Genomic DNA, 22,590 nt, shown 5'->3' on the forward strand with positions numbered 1-22,590 from the left:
GGAGGTCTCCTAGACGCCTGTCTTTAACTTGCTCCTGTAACCCACCCCCATGCGGTTGGTCTCTAGGTTTTGTGACTGTCTTTAACGTCTCTTGTGGCCCTCTCCAGTCGCTGGATCTGCCTCGTTTCTGACTCACCACTTCTCACCTGGGTTACTGCAGTAGTCTTGAAACTCCCAGTCCTCAAGAGCTGGCCCTCGGACAGGTGCTGAACTGGCTGCCCAATAGACGTTTGGGGAGCTTTGTAAAAGTACAGCACCTTGGCCCCCACCCCACGCAGAGCGCGCCTGGGTCAGCTGGTCTGTCTTCTTACAAAGCTGCCCCTGAGCCTGAGGTGCAGCTGGTGGCTGGGAGCCATTTGGGGTGATCATCCCACCCCTGCCTGGTCTGCACCTGTCAGTCCTCCACATGGGTACCAGAGAGATGGTTCTAAAATGCAAATCTCATTCTAAGCACGTCCCTCGCCTGCATCAAGTCAAAACCCTGAGCTAACACACAGATCCTTCAGGATCTGCCTCCAGCTCATTTCCTTCCTTTATCACCAAGGCCCCGCCCGCAGCAGGCATGTTGCCCCCAGCCTGTCAGCACCACCTCTTTGCTGAAACATGCTCAGCAGTTTCCCACCTGCACCCACAGTACCCTCCTCCCTCTGGCTGGCCGACGTCACCTTGGGCCTTCCGGAGGTTCACCCCATCCTCGGGGACAGCACAGCACACGTCTTGCCCTTGTGACTTAAAGTGTGTCAGAGAAAGAGTGACTCTCACCTGCACACTGCCAGAACTGTCCAGACCACGTAGACTTTGGGGTGCTGGACATCTGTGCTCCCAGGCTTTCGAGGCTGCGATGACATCACGGATTCCATTGCTGCTAACTTTGCCACCTCAGCGCCATCCTGGGTTCATGTTTAGACAGACCCTCTATGAGACTGCCCATCCTTTCAGACTCTGAAGGCAACCAGGGGACACATCATTTAGGAAGCACTTGACAATCTACAATACTTTCCCTCAAAATAAAAATGTGAGGCCTCATTTAACGACTTGTCAGTGTCCCTGTGCTGGGCTAGGACACAGCTTCACTGTCAGGTGCTCAAGGTGAGTAGAGCAGTGGCAGCTGCTGCCTTGTATGGGAGGAAGGCTGAGAAGGCTGGATGGCTTCTCCTCTGTAAGAGCATCATCAGTTTGATGAATATCAGACCTGCTCCTCCTTAATGAGCATGACTGTCAGATGTGGATGCCATCCCCTCCTCCTGCCTTCCTCCTCGGCTTTCCCCCCATCCACAGTTCCTCATCATCTATGTGCAGAGTGAGCAATTTAAAAATGATTTCTGGACATCCTGCCACCACCGTGCCTCCTGTGTTGTGTGGCTTTCAGAACAGCAACCCTGGCAGAGCGGCTAGGATCTTGCAGTTGGGTGGGGAGGGAAGCAGGTGAGTGCTGTGCATGCACAGGAAAGTTGGGGTGGGGGGATTCACCTACCAGCTGAGGACCTTTTGCAAGCCTAGCATGTTAGAGAGGATTAGAAATCTCGTGAGTCTGATTGATGCTTGGGCATCACCTGGAAACCAGGTAAATCTTCCAAGAGCCGCAATGACCCTTATTGCTTTCTGGATCTGGGTTGAGATGTTATTAGATGACACGGTCTGTTCCTGCCCCTCTGCCATGTCTCCATGCCGTCCAGCCTGACCTGGCGCCAACAGGCTGCTCTGGAGGTGGGAGTGCATGAGCACACCATCCCCCACCTAGATGGGTTATGCATGTTTGTTCTTGGTTCCTATTCAGTAAGGATTTGTGTCTAAGAAAATGGCATAGAATGCCTTTGCAGTGCTCAGGAATTTCCAGTTCAGAAATCTACATTCTTTCCTGTTGAAGATACTTTTGGAACATTATGTGTGCAGAAGAACCTTCCCAATTCTTGGCCACTCATGACATCCATGTGTGTTTCAAGGGTCTCCCTTCACCCCAGCTGTCTGGGCTCAATATCCCTTAGGCCTCTCCCTGCTGTGACATCCGGTCAGTGGACAAGGGGGCTGGAACTGAAGTGTCTCATGCATGGTGTCCTCCTTGCTGTCCCCACCACTCTCATGCTCACCTAGGCCCCATCATCTCCTGCCCGCACCACTGCCTTGGTCCCCCAACTGAGCGTCCACCTTGGGTGAGGCCCTCAGTCTTTGTCCTGCCAACCTCATTTATTCATTCAGCAAACATTTACATAGCACTTTCTATGCAGGGCACAAAGATGAAAAAGTCTCAGGACCTGTCCTTGAAGGGCTCACAGCCCAGTATGAGAGGCGGCCAGTCAACAAATAATCCAATAGAGAGCCGTGTTCATGCTGTAGCATTGGTGCAAAGGGGGATTAGGAGGGCGGCGAGGGGTTCAGGAAGGCAGCCAGAGGAGGAGAGACTTGAACTAGGCCTTGAGGAGTGGCTGCTCCCCTGGCAGACTATGGGTGGGGGCAAGGGCAAGGGGAAAGGTGGGCTCTACCCCACCCCACCACACTCCCTGGGTTTCAAGTGTCACGTGTACTTGCTGCTTCCTAAACACGCTGCCTCTCCCAGTCCCAGCCACCACTCATGCCATCCTCCTGTGAGAACACCTCCCAATCCCCCATAGAGTTCTGTCTTGAAATTTTCTGCATCCTTTAAGGCTGGGCTCAGATTTCATCTCCTCTGAACATTTCCCAGCCTTTCCCCTACTCAGGTGTCCTCAGCGTTCTCTGCTCCTTCCTTTTGCTGTTTCCTTTTCTGGTCTCCCTGCTGCTACAACCTCCTTGAATGGCTGCCTTGGCCGTTGAATCGAGAACTCTAATGAGCAAAATTTCCACAGCAAAAAGAAGCAGGAGATAGGCTCTAGAATGTTTATGTTCTTGGCATTGCAGTTGGTGTAGCTGGAGTGGTCCAAGGTGTGTGAAATCATCAGTATCTGGCATTTATCTAGGAAGACCCTTGGTAGTAGAAGGATATATTCAGAGAGCGTTTTCCTTTCTCTGTCACTGTAGGGTTCGATGAACTTCACGTGTGTGCTGACCCAGGTGTCCCGGAGAATGGCTTCAGGACCCCCAGTGGAGGGGTTTTCTTTGAAAGCTCTGTAACCCGATTTCACTGCCAAGACGGATTCAAGCTGAAGGGCTCTACAAAGAGACTGTGTATGAAACATCTTAATGGAACCCTAGGCTGGATCCCAAGTGATAAGCCCATCTGTGTGCAAGAAGGTAAAGTGCTACCTCCCCAAGGAAGCCACTCATGGGGCTAAGGTGCACAGGCCCAGGCGTGAGGGCCATATGCGACAGAGGGGTTCTCTCTATTTCAGAGCTACACCTGCATGCTGGGGGAAAGTGGGAGTGTGTAATAGTGAATAAATTAATCTCAGCCTTAGACATAATAGTCTTCCTTCTCTATCTCAATTACAATCCAGTTTGTCACCATTTTTGTCAATGCAAGAGAGAAACTCAGATAACATTCAGGCTATTTATTATTAGGCTGCCAACTCAGCACTCATTTCCATGTCACACAATAAAATGTGTAGTAAATAAAATGTGCAAAAACTGTATTTAGTGATACAGAAGATGTATAGTACCCAGAGGATTAAATCAATTACTACCTATCAGTTCTGTGTTAGACGTGATTCATTTAAGAAAAGAAAGAATTGTGACAAGCAGTGACAGATTGACAAGGTAGACATTTACTTCTAGTAGTTATCTCTAAATTTATTATGGTGACAAGATATTCATTTACTTCTAGCAATTATCCTAAATTTGTCGGTTGAAACAACTTTATATACTTTTTGTTTTTATGTAGATACATTTAGAGTTTTAAAAGAATGCATTGAATTTAAGTAATTGAAATGCCAAATTGTTGATCTAGGAGGATCAGCAAGGATAAAGTTGGAATAGGCACGAATCAAGAATTAATTTTAGTCCCAAATTTCCATGAGGCATAGAACTTATATTTCATTGAGTTCATTAGAAATTAGTCAGTTTGTCTTAATACCATTATTGATTTTATTTTGGAATGGAGCTTTTATAATAATGATATATAAACTGTTATTGTAATTTAGTATACATTTCCTTTATGAAACTTTTAAACTAACTTAATCCAACACACATTGTTCAAGCATTAGTTATGTTCCTCCTTTTGGAGATTACAAAGGATGGGTAAGGTGGTGTCTTGCCCTTAAAGTACATGCTATCTTTACTTTAATTTTCAAGGTATTTTTAAAAAGCCAAAATTAATATAATAAAGGTTTAAGGTTTTTAAAAGGAAATTCATGTTTTCCTCTTGCATGTAGCCCATGCAAGCTGTAGTTTCCATAAAATTCTATTTAGTTAAAAGTTTATTTGGTTTGTATATACCGACTTCCCTGCCAAAATCTATGACCTACATTACTCGGTGCTTAAAAACCAATCAAGCTCAGGAACATGAGAGAACAAAGAAAACCAAAATAGGCTTCCTGGATATTGTGCAGAGATGAAGGCCTCCTGTTGTTTGCCCAGGAAGAAAAAAGTTTATCACTTTTTAGATGAACTTCTTTCTAGCCCTGTACATAACTATGTATGATGTAGTAACTCCAAGGCAGGGAGTGGCAGCAAGTCCCCTGGAGAAGGAGGCTTCTGTTGTCCAGGTCTGTGTACATAATTCCCAACACTTAGACCTGGGTGCGGCAGTAGGAGGGTCAGCTCTTTTATTTTGCAACCTAAAGCAAGACCATGTGTTTCCAAAGGAGGGTCCGGCTCTCTGCATTCCAGTCATGATGTTCTACTCTAATCATCATTTTGGAAATTTTCAAAGAACAGGTATTGCCTCTCTATGTACAGTGCTGTATTTGTTTTTAATCTTAATGGTAATTTTATTGGTCTTTGAAAGACCTGTGTAAAGAGAGCACTTTTGTTGCTCCGATGGTGGAGAAAGTTATCATTGTAAATGTCCCAGGCCCTCTTCATTCTCTGTGGTTGGTAGGGAGGTGGGACGGGGCACGTAGACGTCTATGCCATGGATGTCACCCAGCAGTGAAGAAGCTGAACTATTTTTTCCTGCTTTGTAAATTGCCATTGCTCCCTGCTCAGGATTTATGCAGGGTGAGTAGTAACGGCTGCTGAATTTGTTTGTTTCCCTTGCCAGGTAATTCTTAGAAGGCTAATGAATTTTTGTAGTGGTGGTAATAATAATAATAATAATAATAATTTATCACATTTTTATAGGTCTTTGAAGTTTAAAAGTGCTTTCAGATTAACTGTCTCATTTAAGACACACTACCACCCTACAAAATGAGACTTACTGAGATTCTTAGAAGGCTAATGAATTTTTGTAGTGGTGGTAATAATAATAATAATTTATCACATTTTTATAGGTCTTTGAAGTTTAAAATGCTTTCAGATTAACTGTCTCATTTAAGACACACTACCACCCTACAAAATGAGACTTACTGAAGGAACCTGAGGCTCAGAGAGGTTCAGTCACTCTGTCAAGGTCACACAGCTGATGAATAAGCAGCAGAGATGGCACTAGTCCTAAGACAGCATATTTTCCTCTACAAGGTGTGTCTGGCCTTCTTTGTGTCACAAAAGCCACATTCGAATCAGTTACACAAGAGCACGTTGTTACAACAGATGACATTATCCACGTTCAGAGTTAAAGGGACTCATAGAAACCATATAATCCAAGCTCCTCGTTCTGATTTAGTTTTTGTTTGGCCAGTACAGAAACTGAGTCTCGGAGGAGTTAAGAGCCTTCCCGGAGTTACATGATGATTTAGGGACAGACCCATTCTGTCCCCAGGGCTTGTCACTGTTCCCTGGACTCCTTCCAGTCTTTCTCACTGCTAGCCAGTTCTGTATGAGATGCAGATTTTTAAAAAATAAGTTCATATGCATGAAAATGCTTTCTAACAGTAAAGTGCTCTAAGAAGCAAGGTGGTATTAGGTGAATGTTCTCTTGGACACATACAGATACCCCTCTTTTTCATTCTCCACCTCATTCTGCCACATGTACCAGCCATCCTCCCTTCTCACATGACCCTTTTGTCCCAATCTGAATTGCTTATTCCAAGTAAACTCCATTTGTAGAAGTCTAGACTTACAAAACCAATCCTACAGGGAATGAATTCATCTTATGGCACCTGAAGTCTCCAACCTGAGAGATGTCTGTGCTTCTCCAAGCTGCTGCTTCTAACTGGAGCCTGAATGACCCTAAGTATGGGTGAAAATGTCTATGGTACAGGGAGCAGGTGAGGTGACCAATATGGTGGAGAGGAGACCCTCGTGTTGGCAAAGAACTGAAAAAAAGCCCCATGGGCCAGGGGCTGCTAGCGTGGTAGGTAGAGTGACCAAAGACCAGGGTGCTGGCCACCATCTGGGCCACTTCTTTTCCAAAACCATTCAACTAGGTCTATTCAGGGACACTTTCCCTGAGTAAATATACCCCTTTCCTACTTTTCATAAGAAAAAGGTAGAGGTGCAGACACTTACCCAACACATATGTCCAATCAGCACATGGATAGATGCTGCTCCTTCCTGCAGCCCTTGTGAGGGGTGGGGGTCAGCGCCGTGCTGATTCAGACCTTGGTTTGCACACCATAAAAAAGTAGTATATTTTAAAAATAAAGATCCCAAAGAGACTAAAATAAAATCAATTTGGGATTCATTATATTATGAATAAATATTATACGAGGCCAGGGGAGAAGAACTGGCCTATATCTTGCCAAAACCTGTTGATTGTCATTAATGGAAATACTTCCCTACTTAACCATCTTTTGGTACAGCTGGGCTACAGGATTCCTGTCAGCCCTATGACACTGGTTATACTAGCTAGATAGAAGTTTTTGTTTTTGTTCTTTAAATAGAGAACTCAATAACTAATTGCACATAATTCCTGGGTAGGGTGAGAGTCTTACTTAGGTTATGAGACAATGTTCTCCTAGGAAGGGTGTTTATGACATTTTTTAAAGTCAGATCCCTCTAGAAGGAGCTTTAGTGACTGGATGAATTCTGGGTGTCCCTTGAGCATTGTTGGGTATAGAAAACATGCTCCTGGTGCAAAAAACACAACTCTTTCTTTTCTTCCTTGAGTTTTCTTTTTTGGAGTATGTGCTTTTGGAAACCAAAGTAGAGCTGTTGCAGACTTAACTTTTATGAAATAGGTTTTGATATCTGAGGACTTCCTCACACAGCTCTTCTGTACGAGGTGGAGGGACCTTCTCCTTTTTCCTGACAATCTCTCTTGAGCAACTCCGAAAACAGTCACCAGTTGCATTGGTGTCAGATCAATTTCAAATCAGTCCACATTAAGCAAATAAAGTATTTTCATGGAGCTAGAGTCCCACAGGTCTAGCAGACAGCTTGCTGAAGTGACAATTTTCCAGAGCAGTTTCCCAGAACAGCTTAAAACCACTGTGGTGGTCTCCTTAATCCCAGCATAATGCTATTGAGAGTGTTTACATGTGCTTCTGCAGAGCATTGCTCATTTTAGAATGAACTAACTGGGCAGAAGTCTTCTTCAGGAAGTTCTTCCTCTACAGTTGACCAGTCAGTTCCTTTGAGCTGGAGAGGAACAGAGGGGCCGAGTGGGAGACAGAGGATTGCTTAAATCCCACATTTAAAGTGCCCCTATAAGTGGAGCCCATGATTGGAATGGTTTTCTTTGCTATGAAAACATGTGGGTACCAGTGTAGCCACAGCCTCCTGCTTGAACCCGGATATGACCTGCAGCCCCGTGTGAAGAGAGAGGCTTGAAGGTGGCTCTGTGGCCACGGAGACAAGGGAGACATGATTGACCCATGAGGTTGGCCTAACAACCCAAAGAACAGCCTCAGCCGACCTTTCAGTGCATCTGTAGGGGGAGATCCTTGATCTGGGAGGGAGATTTGGGTACAAATGACACGCTATAGTGACTTTGCATGTGATGACCAGCTCCAGGCACTCACTAGGTGTTTGTTTTATTACTCACATGTCCAAGCAGGCAGCTCTCATCCACGAGGCACTAATGGGAGGCCCAATGCACCAGCAGCTCCGTTTTCCTTGCCTGTGTTCTTTAGTCACTTGGCCGCTGACCTTTAGGCAGGTGGCCTGGTTAAGATTTGCATCCTCCACCTGGGCCTTCATCCATGAATATCCACACCAGCTCCTTCAGGAATTGCTGCGGGCTTTTTTTTTCCTGGCCTTTTCTTTTACTGCTTTTACTGACATTTGGGTTCCAAGTGCAGTTGGCTTCAGCCACTTTTATTCATTCACACACAAGGAAAGTACGTGAGCATTCTTTCACTTAGTACATACTTTACAATTGCTTTGGTCGCAATTAATATTGTCGGTACAGTTGAGTCTGTGTTATCTAAAGGGCATTGTGAATTGACGTGCCCGTCTCAGGTCATGGACTTTGGGGATGCTGACAACGACAGTTCTTTCACTTAGTACATACTTTACAATTGCTTTGGTCGCAATTAATATTGTCGGTACAGTTGAGTCTGTGTTATCTATAGGGCATTGTGAATTGACGTGCCCGTCTCAGGTCATGGACTTTGGGGATGCTGACAACGACAGACAGAAATTCATGGAAGTAGCTGTTGAATAAGGAGGAGGAACATCCTAGATGTCAGTCCATTACCTGCCTCCACCCCAGTCACCTCATCACCAGCACATACACCTGTTCCTGGCCTGCATATTACCTTTTTTCCTTTCCCAACAAAACTGCAGTATTTTAAGGAGGTGTGTATCATATCGATTGGATACCCATGCTTTATATACATTATCTTCTTTAATTAGTACAGCAACTCTACAAAGTACGTTCTATTCCCTTATTTTACAGATGAAAAAGTGGAGGCTCAGAGGAGCTGGATTTCCCATGGTCTTATAGGTAGTGGCAGTTGGGATTCAAGTCCAGGTTTGTGCTTTCCAGCATTCTCATCTCACCCAACCAAAGATGATTCTTCCTGGCAGGCTGGGAGAGGCAGGTGACACAGATCATAATGGCCCCAGGCACACACCCCATTAGGGAGGCATCTTACTAGTAACACACTTGGTAAGAACCTGTTCAAGAAAGACAGATGTTTGCCAAGGACCCCCTGCATCAGAACTTGTCAGAAATACACATTCAGACCTCATTCATTGGAATGTTAGGGGTGCGGCCAAGGAATCTGCATTAAAAAACAAAAACAAAAAATCTCCCAGCTTGTTCTCACACACAAAAAAGTTTGAGATCCACTTATTCAGGCATGTGGTCTGATATTGCTTTGCAAGGAACATGTTTTTCTCATGTTCAGTGGAGATCCTTGGATGTCATTAATTCTTAGAATCAGAGAATGTCTGTTTTGTCATTTTACAAAAGAAAAAACTGAGGCCTGTTAGAGTTTAAGTGGCTTACACGATTCACACAGCAAGTGAGCTGGGAATTGGACCAGCATCCAGACTCCTTGTTCAGTGCTTCTTCTACTACACTGGTGGTGTGCAACCCAGGCTGCGTGCCGGAATCACCTGGGAAAGGGCCTGGGGCCCACTCCCGGGCAGCGGGAGCCCTTAAAACCGAAAGGGCCTGGGGCCCACTCCCGGGCAGCGGGAGCCCAGGCATCAGTGTTTCTAAAAGCTCCCAAGGTAATTTCAATGTGCAACCTGGGGACCCTTCCACCCGCACTTTTTGTCTGAATCTCCCCTGTCACCTGGCTGTGGCTAAAGGTGGCATAGAGCACAGGGGAAGGGAGAACTGTTCCCACCATGGCCCCAGCTTCTATGTCTTCATGTCTTCCCTTCTTTGTCACAGTTCCTTGTAGAATGCACAAGAGAAAAGAATAACTCTTTCATCAAGCATTGTTTTTAAGTACTTACTAAAATATTTTGCTTCCCATAGACCTGACCAGGATTACTACAAAGGACGAATAATGTGATGTTAAGAAGGTTCTTTGAGCTTCCTGGGGAAAGGGTGCAATGTGAATTTAAGTATTATTATTACATCCTAAATTTTTAATTAAAAGATTTAACTTACTCAAAAGCTAAGGCTGGCAGTCAAGTTGGCAGAGAGCTCCTTTATTCATTGGAACTGTGGGGTGCAGGCATCTTCACAAGCCAGTGGTCATGCTCCTTTTTTACAGTTACTCATATTTAAGGTGAGTTGTCTGCCAGCTCCAGAGGCTTTACCGAAGCAGATGTATTAACAATATTTTATTTAGGATCCTTTTCTTCTCCTGTGCATTTTCTATCATCTAAAATTTCTTTCTTGTTGTCTTGGACGTGGGTTATCAGAAACAACAGGCTGTGTCCACGAGTTCAAGTGTTTGTGTGTCTCCCCCAAGATTCCTCTTCTCGTTTCCACCTTCTAAGGTGGAAAGGGACAGGGGTGCCTCCACACGCCTCCAGGGACACTGTTGTTTCTTGTTTATGCTGCTGTTAACAGAAGTGGCTGCTTTCCTGTACTCCCTCCCTTGTGGCTTCTGTGTGAGTTTGCATTTTGTTCTTGAAAAGATTTCTTTAACTTAAATGTGGTCATGACTTGAAAGGAGAAAAAAATCCAGAGGAAATAAGACCGAGTGAGACTGGGGCAGATCCAGCAAAGATAAGTAGCAGAAATGATCAATGGCCACGGTTGCGAGATGACAGCTGGACTGCCAGAGTCAAGAGAGGGCAAGCCTGGCACTGAGCCCCTGTGAGTGCAGGGAGTCCAGTTCCAGCAGCCAGCACTCCTGAGCCAGCTGCCTCATGGGGTCCTCCCCGTCCCAGCAGCACTGGGACTCACCCTGTCCGTCAGAGGCCGTGGAGGTAGGGAGTTGCTTCCAGTCACAGAACTACCAGGCGAACGGAGAACAATGAGAACAGCGACAGCACACGCACAGAGCTTGTCACATCATGCATAAAGGCCACCAAGTGAGTGTGAGCAACCCTGAACACCAAACTGGCTGCGGAGAGTCCCCAGAAAGCAGTTTTTCACAAGCTCACAGCTGGAACTTCCAGAATGAGGCTGGCTGCTTGGGAAAAGTGCAGGGCTACCCCACGGTGTCCTTCTGGGCCCGTTGAGCACGCAATCCACCTTCTCTCGTGCAAGTCTTCAGCAGTTTGGGGTGGATGTGGCTCTCTAGGCTGCCCCTCTGCCAGAGCTCAGGCTGGCATGCAGCGCTGTCCCAGCCACTCGGCAGTGGTCCCGTTCCTCGCTACGTGTGTCACCTAGACTGGCCTGCTCAAGGGGCACGTGAAAATGCACATTTGTAGGCCCCACACTCGAAGAATCTGAATTTAGCAGGTACCTCCAGGTGATCCTCAGAAGACTCCTTGAGATGCTCTCCATGGGTAGGATGACCAGAAGGTGCCAGCCTGTGAGAATAACGCCTTTTTACATTGCTCTTGGGAGCTCACCTCTGGGTGCCACATGCTTTCTATCACTTCTTTGTTGAACATGAGGGCTACTTTCCAGAAGGTGGAAAGTGACCTCAAATTTCTTTAAAGATGAAAGAAAGAAAACTGTGTTTACAGGAGAAAAGCAAGAAATCAGATTTGCCTTCTAGGGCAAAACTCTGAACCAAACCCAGTTTCTCCAACAACCTACATGATCTACATTGAGGTCAAATTGCCTTCTGAAAATTTTCTGGCAAATAATCACGGTTTTATGCTTTTGAGAATTTCAGTGCCACCCCAGTACGTTTAGTCATTCATTCCCCCAAATTCTGTTAAGCACTCTACCTGCCAAGCCCAGAGGATCCAGCTGAGTTGGAAAAGATGGCTACATTTGCCATGAATTTTCTTGTTCCTTCTGGATTAATTTTTTGTTATTGTTTTAATCTTTTAAAAATTCATGAAATATAACACATATAGACAAGTACACAAAACTGAACAGTCCAATGAACTATCACAAAGCAACACCAGTGTCACCACCATCTGGGTGAAGAAATAGGACATGCTGGCACCCAAAGGCCCCCTGCAATCCCTGCTTCCCTCCTCCCTCCCTCTCAGAGGTAAGTGCTTTCCTGAGTCGCAATGATCACTTCCTGTGGTAACACTTAGGCCAGAAGCATGTGTTCTTAAACATGTACTGTTTCAAGTTTAATTTACTTTTGCCTTTTTTTTTGAGTTTCTGTATGTGGAATTACAGAGTAAGGATTATTTTATGTCCGATTTCTTTTACTTTAAGTTTATGAAATGCATGAATACTATTGCATGTAGCTGTACATTGATCATTTTCATTGCTATATAAGTGTTTTATTATATGAATATACCATATTTTGAATATTCTGATATGAATGGAAATTTAGTTTTTTTCAAATTGGCTTCTGTTACAAATAGTGCTCTCATGAACTTGCTTGAACACACCTCTTGGTGAATATATATACAGATTGAGTATCCCTTATCTGTAATGCTTGGGACCAGAAGTGTTTTCGATTTTCAGTTGTTTTTGAATTTATAAATATTTGCATTATACTTACCAGTTCAGAATCCCTAATCCAAAAATGTGAAATCTGAAATGCTCCAGTGACCATTTCCTTTAAGCCTCATGTGATTTTCAGTTGTTTTTGAATTTATAAATATTTGCATTATACTTACCAGTTCAGCATCCCTAATCCAAAAATGTGAAATCTGAAATGCTCCAGTGACCATTTCCTTTAAGCCTCATGTTGGCGCCCAGAAAGTTTCAGATTTTGGAGTATTCTGGATTTTTGGATTAGGGATGCTGCACCTTTGCTCACATTTCTGTTGGCTGTGCAGCTAACAGTGGAGTTGCCGGGGCTTAGCGTACACATATGTTCACCATATGAGGCACTGCTGGTTTTCCAAAGGGGTTGCACCACTTCACACCCCCACCAGCAGAAGGTGCTCCTTGCCAACTTGGTATTGTCAGTATTTTAGCCATCTGGTAGATATATGGTGGTACAGTCAGTTTCTGTAAATATTCTACATATGTTTAGAAGAATGTGTAGTCATCTCAGCCCTTCCAAAGGGACAGCTAAGAACCCTGGAAGAACTACTATCCATGTGTTAAATATAAAAATATATACTTTAAATAACAAAACACAAATATACTGATTGCCTTTGTCAACCACAAATAAATAAACCAATTTATGTCAAAGAAAGATACTAAGTGCAAGAAATATGCTCATTATAATAACTTTACTTTGACCAGCCCTCTTCCTGTGGCTTTTTCTCAGTGATTTTAAGCTAGGGCCTCATGATAATTTCACATTAACATTCAGGTGAGAGCCGTAAGGTCTTGAGTGTCCTGTGCTGATGCTTCTTCAGGTTTCATGAGAGTCAATATCCTCTAAAGAAGAAAGAAAACAGCCTAGACCAGCCCTGCTCCTGCAGCACCACCCCCCACCCCCACCCCTGGTGGTGCCTCTTTTTCTATGAAGTACCCTCTCTCTCCAGTCGTCACCTTTCTGAGTAGCATCGACTCCTGCAGATTGTTTATGACAACAGGATCTGCCCCAGGTGATTCCATTCAGCATCTTCAGCCTGATCCTGAGTCAACTGTGGTGGTCAGAACGATGCTGGCTGGGCTGTGTTGGCATGATAGTTCTTTAGAACAGCAAAAGTTTGGGACAGCACTGATATGGAACAATAATTCTGAGGAATGTTAGTAGATACTAACTGAAAAAAAAGGATTCTCTGGTACAAAGTTTAGGAGTCTCAAAAACCACCCTCACTTCTGACACCAGCTGCAAGTCTGGGGTTCCCCAAGTCCACCCTCAGTTGCAGTAATTCACTGGAAGGACTCACAGAACTCAGAAAAACCATTATACTCAGGGTTATTGCAACAAAGGGACACGGATTAAAACCAGCCAAGGGAAGAGGTGCATGGGACATGGTCTAGGAGTCACCAGACGCGCTTTTAGATGTCCTCTCCCAGTGGATCTGTGTGGAGAGAGGGCACTTCCTCCCAGCAACAATGTATGACAATAAACAAGGAAACTCACCTGAGCTCTGGTGTCCAGAGATTTTATTGCAGTTCGGTCATGTAGGCATGGATGACCCCTGTGTGGCTGACCTTAGTCTCCAGTCCCTACAGAGGGCAAGTTGACATGCATGACCCAATGCCCCCAGCCTACATCATGTCATGAGCATAGACTACCTGGGGTGGATGAAGACCCGGTGGTGTTTATTGGGGTGGGTTTTTTTTGTCGTTTTTTTTTTCCTTTTTGTCTTTTTTCGTGTCTGGCAACGGATCGCAACCCTCGGTGTTGAGCCCGCACCTCGCTCAGCCAGTGAGCGGGAACTGGTCTGTATGTGGGCTCCGAACCCTTGGCGGGAGCGCCGCCGTACTCCCAAGCGGCGCACTGTAGCAGTGCGCCACCGGGCCGGCCCTTTTTTGTCGTTTTTTGTGACCAGTAAGGGGATTGCAATCCTTGGCTTGGTGTCACCTGCACCGCGCTCATCCAGTGAGCGCACCGACCATCCCTATATAGGATCCAAACCCGCGGCGGGAGCACCACTGCCCTCCCAGCGCCACACTCTCCCGAGCGAGCCACGGGGTCGGCCCTGAAGTGGTTTTTAAAAATTCTTTCTGTTGACTGGATGAACTTATGCTATAGAAAGTTGTGTTATTTCCATTTGAAACTTAGAACGGATGAGGACTACACATTTATCTTTAGATACTAAAGATCCTGAATTCTTTCTTTCCGTAGAAATCAGGTATGTGGTTGTTGCTGCTGTGCACAGCTCACTGGGGCGTGTTCCAGATGCCCCTTCTTCCACTTTGCTCTCCTTCAGTGGGGACTGGATGCCAGGCACTGTAGACAAGAAACCAGAGAGGCTCTGGATGATATTTTCTCCTGCCAAGGCTTAGTTTTTGTTAGAGCCAGTTCATGTTAGTTTTGTCCTTCCTCCTAAGGCACAGTCCCTCCTGGCCTCTCCACCTTCGTGAGATTTGAACTCTAATTTTTACTCCCCAGTTGATACGTGGCTCCTCCCACATGGCAAGTTGGCTTGCCTCACTCCCTATGGTGACTCTTTTTTGAGCAGAGTGTATAATTACTGAGACCCCAGAGGCTGTGAATTCCCTTCAAACCCTGTGTCATATGCTCTGCAATAGTCCCCAACTTCTGCATGTGGAGACTTGGAGTTCTAATTAGAAGTTCAAAGCATTCCGCATTATACACCACTATGCTGAGAACTCAGCCTTGGAAAAAGGGCTTGGGTGCCTCTGCTCTTGGCCAGCCAGTATCCACGTGTCCATAATGTCCAAACGGACACTCCTATTCGTGTCTCTATCACTGGCCACCTCCTGAGTATACCGGTTAATCCTTGCACAAATTTTAAGTAAGTCCTGAAAATAGTTGCTTAGACATATAAATTACTGCCACAGGATATATTTACAGTCAAGATTTTACAGATATATGCCTTGATAAATGTGTTTTTATTTGCTATGAATAATTTCTGCATAGTGCCACTGAAAAAGTGTAATTCACATTTCCATTAAGAAGGAGGCAGCAGGGGTGCACAGAGCTGTCAACTATCCTGTAGCTCTGGTCAGGGTCACTCTGGGGTTGATTAGTCTGGGATGAATTTGGGGGAATTAGGCTGCTTTAGCAGAAAAACTATTGGCTAAACATAACAGTTAGAAAACCCCTTTCCACAGCCTGAAATACAGACACGAGAGACAAAATTGAAACCAGAGCACAGTTCTCCAGCCAAGACTCTCACGCTGAAATCCATTGGCAAAAGGAAGGCCTGATGGTAGGTTTCCTCAGAGGACGCCAAACTGCCGAGCTGTGCTGAGCCTGTCAGCCGGCTCCCGAGGGCCCTGTGCTCAGCCTGTCTTCTCTGCCAGGTGTGTGCACAGGTCTGGAGGTATGGAGAGAATATCAGGGGAAGTGACTAATACAGTCCCTGCTCTCAAGCTACTGGTGGTGAGAACGGCTGAGACAGACCTGGGCTCACAAGCGTCTGACGTCGGGTGACCCACACAAGGCAGTGAATGGCCCCTACTCCTTCTCCCCCAGCTCAGGGGAGGGCCCCTTCTGCCCAAGTATTTCCCATCATTGACATCCTGTTTTCTGGAGTCTGTTGTGTCAGAATCCCTACTGCTCCCAGTAAACACAGCCCCCACTCCACCTCACAGCTCCTCAGATGTGTCCTTCATAAAGCCACCACGGTTCCCAGCCCCCAGAGCCATCCACCCGGCTGGGCCCTGCTCCTCCCCTCCCCTTGCCCTGCGTCAGGGTTCCCAGGGCGCAGCACCTCAGAGCTGACAGTTCAAAGCTTAGAGCAACTGGAAGGTCAGGGCTCCTTTTATTACTATTCCAACCATATTGTGGATTCAGTAGACTTTGGTGAGTGGCTGAGAATCCTACAATCTTTTAGAGCATTGAGAAATTTCTGGAGGAAGTTTCTATGACTAACAAGTATTGTTCTTGGATTTTGCCTTGTTTCAAAAAATTAAGAACCAACAAATTTGGAACATAATCCATCTGTGGGTCATGTGTATATGCATATAAAATCAGAAACATTAAACAGAGATGTGCCCATAAGAGATGGAGAGAGACACATGTCATGACCAATGTGACTTAAACCAGATGTGATCAGCTGGGCAATGTTTAGGGTGGGGGGGCTGCGGGGAGCAGGATCCCAACGTGGCAGCGAGAGCGCAGTGACATGTACAGTACCTTGGAAGTGGGTAGAGTTAGAAGTGGGTAATTATAATTTGTGTATTTTATCTTATCCTTCTATCATGCTGCTGCACAGGCTCCTTGTTCCTCACCGACCTGCTCCTGACTCCGGCCTTCCGCTTCTCCTCCGGCGCACGTGCATCTGTTCTTAGTGCATTTGGGGCAGGCAGTACAGCCGCCTGCTCCGAGCTTTTGTGACCCTGGCAGTCGTATGTGCTGCTGTTAATTATCTTTTAAAACACGGATGAGGTGGACGGGAAATGCTAAGAGCAGACGCAACCACAGCTCAACCCCTGTGCTGCTCTGCAAACTGTATTTTCTTATCAGGCTCAGGGCCAGGCCCCCAGGCTGCTGGCTGAACATCACAGTTAGAAAACCCCTTTCCACAGCCTGAGATACAAACACGGAGATAAAACCGAAACCAGAACACAGTGGCGGTGCAATTGGGCGGCTGTGGGGACCAGCCGGTCAGGCTGCGTGTGTCCCATACTGTCCACAAATGCAGAGAAGGGTGGAACCAGGTGGTTCAGGTTAATCCCCAACTCTCGTCTGTCTTCACTTCCAAAATTGCTCATAAGATCAACTGTATGGTGTGAAGTGTGGCAGGCAGGAGATACAGTTCCTTTTGGGACTGGACCCCCACAGTCTGGGTCCCTCATTCTGAGCCCCTCTTCCTGTCAGTCCTGTGAAGTGGCCTCCGCCACTTGTCTTTGGTGCCTGAGCCTCGTGACAAATAAGGCACCGTTTATCAGAATGCTGTGTAGGCTGAGGAGCAGCCCGAAAAGAAGAGCTTTCTTGTGGAGCTGTTAATTACAACCATTTTAAATTCCAAAAATAATGTGTACCTTTTACAAAATTGCAGATTGCCGTATCCCTCAAATTGAAGATGCCGAGATTCACAACAAGACGTATAGACATGGAGATAAGTTAATCATCACTTGTCACGAAGGATTCAAGATCCGTTACCCTGACCTGTACAACATGGTTTCACTATGTCACGATGATGGAACGTGGGATAACCTGCCCATTTGTCAAGGTACGGGATGGAAGCTGCGCTTCTCAGCTGGTCTTCTCTGGGGCGTTATTGTAGACCACGTACGTGTTTTTCTGATAGAGGGAAAGAGATGGTGGGAGGAAAAACAGAGCCGTCCAGCCCACGTGGGTCCAGCTGTACCTTCACCATGATTTTCTCGAAGTCATGAAATCATCGTAATCACTCCTAGTAGACTGCTCAGCTCCACCATACACCCAGTTTTAAAGTATAAACAGGAAAGACCTCATTCTTTAGCATGTTAGATGTTTCCTTTACTCTAAGTGAGCAAATGTAGTTTAAGAATTAGGAGACTTGTAACTGGGCTGTGAACACAATGATAAATTATTGTATATTTAATGGAAATAACAGGGCATTTATACTTATATCAATATGATGAGAATATAGTTAAAGCCTGTCTTACAGAGGCTATTTTCTCTTAATAATGTTATCCTTTTTTATAACGCATGGAGAGCAGAAAAATGACCAAATTCAAATTTCATCCAAACCACACAATGAATATTTATCCTCTTGCATTTATAGATTTGCTTGGGCCAACATAGAGGGCCCTATTTGTAGAAATAAGCCCTCAAGTTCACATTAATTGTCTTACAGAGGCTATTTTCTCTTAATAATGTTATCCTTTTTTATAACGCATGGAGAGCAGAAAAATGACCAAACTCAAATTTCATCCAAACCACACAATGAATATTTATCCTCTTGCATTTATAAATTTGCTTGGGCCAACATAGAGGGCCCTATTTGTAGAAATAAGCCCTCAAGTTCACATTAATTCTGATTTTATTTTTTGACACGTGATTTGAACCAAAGGACTGAGAAGCCAATGCATAATTCGTAGTTTGAGGGAGAGGGGGAGCAGTATCATTGCTCCAAAGGCACCGGCATGTTAAAGCTGAGACGATACTAGCTTTGTGCTCAGAAATCACAACGGGCAGACTCTGATATTGCTTTGTGTGCCCTGTCATTGGAAATAAATCATTTCCTTACATGAGAGCTTGGAAATCATGACCCTTGAGGGAATGCAGCCTCAGCACAAGGAGGCCAGAAGCAGCCCCCCTGCATCACCTCCCCTCCTCCGTCCCCCGAAACTGTCTCTATCACTTGGCACACTCGAGATTTCATTTTGAAAGGAGACGTGTGATTTATGTATAGTTTCAGAGACTGTCTGCAAAACAAGCAGCCGGCTCTTAGGCTGGGCTACATATTCAGATAAACCTCACTGAATGCCAATTCGCTGCAGTCCTCTGGCCGTAGCAGAGGAAAGGCCAAGGAAGCCACCCCACGCTCTAGCCATGCCTTGCCTTCCTTTTTTCCACATATCCTGTTTTCTTCCCACCCTTTCTATTTCCCTTTTTGTCGCTTAAATACAGGAAATACAGGATGCTTCTTTAGTCCTTTTTCCACGATGGTTTTTTTGAAGTGGTATACCACTCGGGGGTTGTTTTGTGGCATTCAGATGTAGGCTTTCCCACGGCCCTGTCTAGCCACTCCCGTTCCCTGCTCCACCACCCCTTACTCAAACCCCAGTCGAGACAGCTTCTCTAGGTCTGCAGCAGTGACAACAGAGCTGGCTGGCTGCTCTAAACCCCAGCACAGCTTTCATTCCTCTGAGGAGGTGTATGGCCTGTGTCCCACCCTCCACGCCACCCTGCCTGTCACAGTGCAGGTGGGCATGTCCTGCCTGCTGCAGCTGCCGCTGCTGTATGTCCTCCTGCCATCCATCCAGCACAGCACAGGGAATGAGGAATCCACGTTGCCTTAGACAGCACAACACCTCTCCGAGCCCCCAGGGGCAATATAATTGGCCATTAGATTGACATTTCATTCTGTAACTTTTATTTGCACCTATAGATCCAGGGGCTGAAGCCTGAGGAGCCTTCTCTCTATTATCTAGAAGTACAAATGGAAATCACATTGAACTATTGAGTTGAAGCCAGTTTTCTACGGTTATGTTTCTACAGGCTGTCTCTAGCCAAGAGTGAGCATATCTTTCCTTCTCCTCTGGTTAGCTAACTACGAATTATAACCCCTGTCATTTTCTTTGGGGGGTGGGGATTAGGGAGCTGTTCCAAGACCATTTTTTGTGTGTGTGAGACTTTATGTTTTGGAGAGCAGCATCTAGATGCCTCCTACTCACTCTGGGTCAGAGTTAGTTTTTATCTGGGAGAAATCAGTTTATCTGTGTGGGTAGCTTGGAACCACAACCCCTTCTTAGGAGGAGGAGCGGGCATGATCCTTGTGCCAATCCATCTGAGCTATGCATAAGGGTTCCAATGCATTCTATTGCACGTGTCAATGTGCTTATGTTTTTTTTCTCAATTATTGATTCTGTTTATTTCTGATTTCACCCCTCCCCCCACCGCCAACACACGCACTTTACTTTTGTCATGAACACATTGCCAGTTTTTAGCTCAGAAGAAACGTAATCTAAGGCCATGGGACTGTCTAAAAACACGGCTGAGCTCCACACTTTTTTGCATGTGGTCCATCCTGAGCACTGGCCGGTCAGGGCAGTGGTCTGCCGAGTCTGCAGAGCTGTACAGCCCCCAGGCCCAGCAGTGCAGGGTGGGAACTGCATGACCCAAATGAGCACCTCCCCGCTTCCTCACTCGCTCTGATGCTCAGACACTATGACTGGACTGTCAGCCAGAGCAATCTGCTAAGAGATTCCTTCAAAGATACTTAAAATATGCAACCATGTCAGCTTAGGATAAGGGCTCAGTCATTGGTTTCCATGCGTGTGAAACATACAATCTGTACTTGGTGACTGGAGGGTAAGGTAGGTGTTTCTATTATGCATTATTTACTTCACACACAATTAGTTCTCCTCTGGAAGAACACCAACTCTGCCGAGCTGTTATTCCCTCCCTTGAAATTGCTGAGGCCAATAAATTCCATGATCAAGCATATGCCACACACCACAGAATTCTGTGCCGCTGGGAATGTCCTACTGAGCTACACGGCTTCCAGACAAAAAGGCAGCTAATGTTTTACAGAAAGAAGTAGGAGTTTAGGCTCCAGGCCCCACATTCACTCCAATGGCACACAGAATTCTGTGCCTAATGCAGGGACTGTCTGTAGCTGTGTGCTCCTGGCCCAGCAGTGGCACCTGGAAGGTCAGTACCCAGAGCTGCTGAAATGGAAGCTCTGGAGGTGGGCCCAGCAGTCTGTGTGCCACCGAGCCCTCTGGTTATCCTCAAGTTTGAGAACTACTACACTGGAGTAGTTTCCTGTAGGGTTTATGTGTGTTTTACTTCACATAAAACACAACTGGGTCACTTCTTCTGTATCTCCGTGCACAGCACAGCTGAGCAGTGAGGGCGTGCTGCAAGCACACGTCAGAAGCCTGGAAGCAAGAGCTCTTTCCTCCTTTCTTTATCAAATCTGTGTGATTTCAGAGTGTGGTTCACTAAAGACCACTAATCAGTTGAATGGTACCATCTTAGGCAGGTTCCTGTTCCATAATCTGCTACAGCAGAATCAAGTTTGGAACATAACCTTCCCAAGCCACCACCACCATGCCAAAACCACTGGGGTCTCTTTCCTCGTGTGGCACCTCAATTGTTCTCAACCCTGCCACACATGAGGATTACTTGGGAAGCCTTAAAAAGAGAGAGAGAGATGACCAGGCTCTCCCCATACCCTGGGCATAGGGCCCAGGCACTGGTGCCTTTTAAGAGCCCCTCAGGTGGCACTAAGGTGCAGTCAGGGCTGGGGCAACCTGGAGTCACACACTTGCTGCCCTCCCTCCCCCAACTTCTTACCCGACCCTCTTGGTGCCATTTGCAGATAGGGAAACAAACGTCCGCATGATATGTAGAATGGGCCAGTGGGACAGGGAGCCCACGCTCGTAGGAGCAAGTGCGTTGTCCTCAGGGGCAGTGCCAGTCTCATAGTGGGGCTGCAGCGTTCTGTCTGATGTAGGTGTGTGGAGATGACCGAGGGAAACCTTCCCTTTTTCTTTCATTTTCATGTTGCACAGGTTGCCTGAGACCTCTAGCCTCTTCCAATGGCTACGTGAACATCTCTGAGTTCCAGACCTCCTTCCCAGTGGGGACTGTGATCTCCTATCGCTGCTTCCCTGGATTCAAACTCGAGGGGTCTGAATATCTTGAGTGCTTACACAACCTTATCTGGTCGTCCAGCCCACCCCGGTGCCTTGCTCTGGAAGGTAACACCTCTTATTCTTTCAGAAGCTGTATTTTGAATTAGTAAGTGGGTGTTTCGGTAGGAGGTGAAGAGCTGAGAAGTATGGTTGGCAACACTTTTGTCCCCTGAGTACATTTTTCTTGCCTTTGTCCAAAGCACAGATCACCTGCCATGAAGCCATACTTACAACTAGATGTAAAACTTGCTTCCCCCGTCTTTAGGCCTAAGGGGGAGGAGAGAAGATAAAAGAAAAAGTTGCAAGCATCACAGGTTAAACTGCAAAATACCACAAAGTTAAATGAAATGTCTTCAAGAATTAACTTTCTCTGCACCAAATGGAAACAGATGTACTGTGGCATCGTGAATCTCGCCCCGCGTTTCTGTCGTGTCAGTGCTTCTTCATATCTCCATGCACGGCACAGCTGGGCCATGAGGGCATGCAGAAGCAAGCACACCTTGGAAGCCTGGAAGCAAGAGTTCTTTCCTCCCTTTGTCAACTCTGTGTGATTTCAGAGTGTGGTTCACCAAAGACCACTAATCAGTAGCATGGAGCAGTGACAGTGACAGGCAGTGTCTGTGGGGGCACAGTCCACAAAACTTCTGCCGGGCAAGTTGGACACGCTGGCTCAGCCCTTGCTTTGACTCAGGTCTTAGAATTATGCCCAAAGAGAACACACACCTATGTGCTTCTTGGCATCTGAATACAATGGGCAGGAAGGGGTCTTTATGGGGAAAGAAGAAAATCAAGGGGAACCTCCCATCAAGAGCCCGCCAAAGTCTGTTTGCAGCCTTGCTTGAGAAACAACCCAAGGAACAAGGGAAGGG

The 22,590-nt window shown here is 46.0% G+C and overlaps 1 protein-coding gene across 1 annotated transcript; it reads left to right on the forward strand.

The window, feature by feature from the left end:
• Nucleotides 1–1,665: 1,665 nt before the first annotated feature.
• On the forward strand, nt 1,666–21,787 carry LOC103608575 (sushi domain-containing protein 4-like; the record flags this gene model as incomplete). Its single annotated transcript, XM_008592995.1, has 4 exons — nt 1,666–1,707; nt 2,952–3,207; nt 17,428–17,601; nt 21,599–21,787. Coding segments are annotated over exons 1-4 (661 nt in total), but the record flags the coding sequence as incomplete, so codon positions are not given.
• Between the last annotated feature and the right edge of the window lie 803 nt (nt 21,788–22,590).

The sequence above is a fragment of the Galeopterus variegatus genome, unplaced genomic scaffold, assembly GCF_000696425.1.
Source record: "Galeopterus variegatus unplaced genomic scaffold, G_variegatus-3.0.2 Scaffold8581, whole genome shotgun sequence".
NCBI lineage: Eukaryota > Metazoa > Chordata > Mammalia > Dermoptera > Cynocephalidae > Galeopterus > Galeopterus variegatus.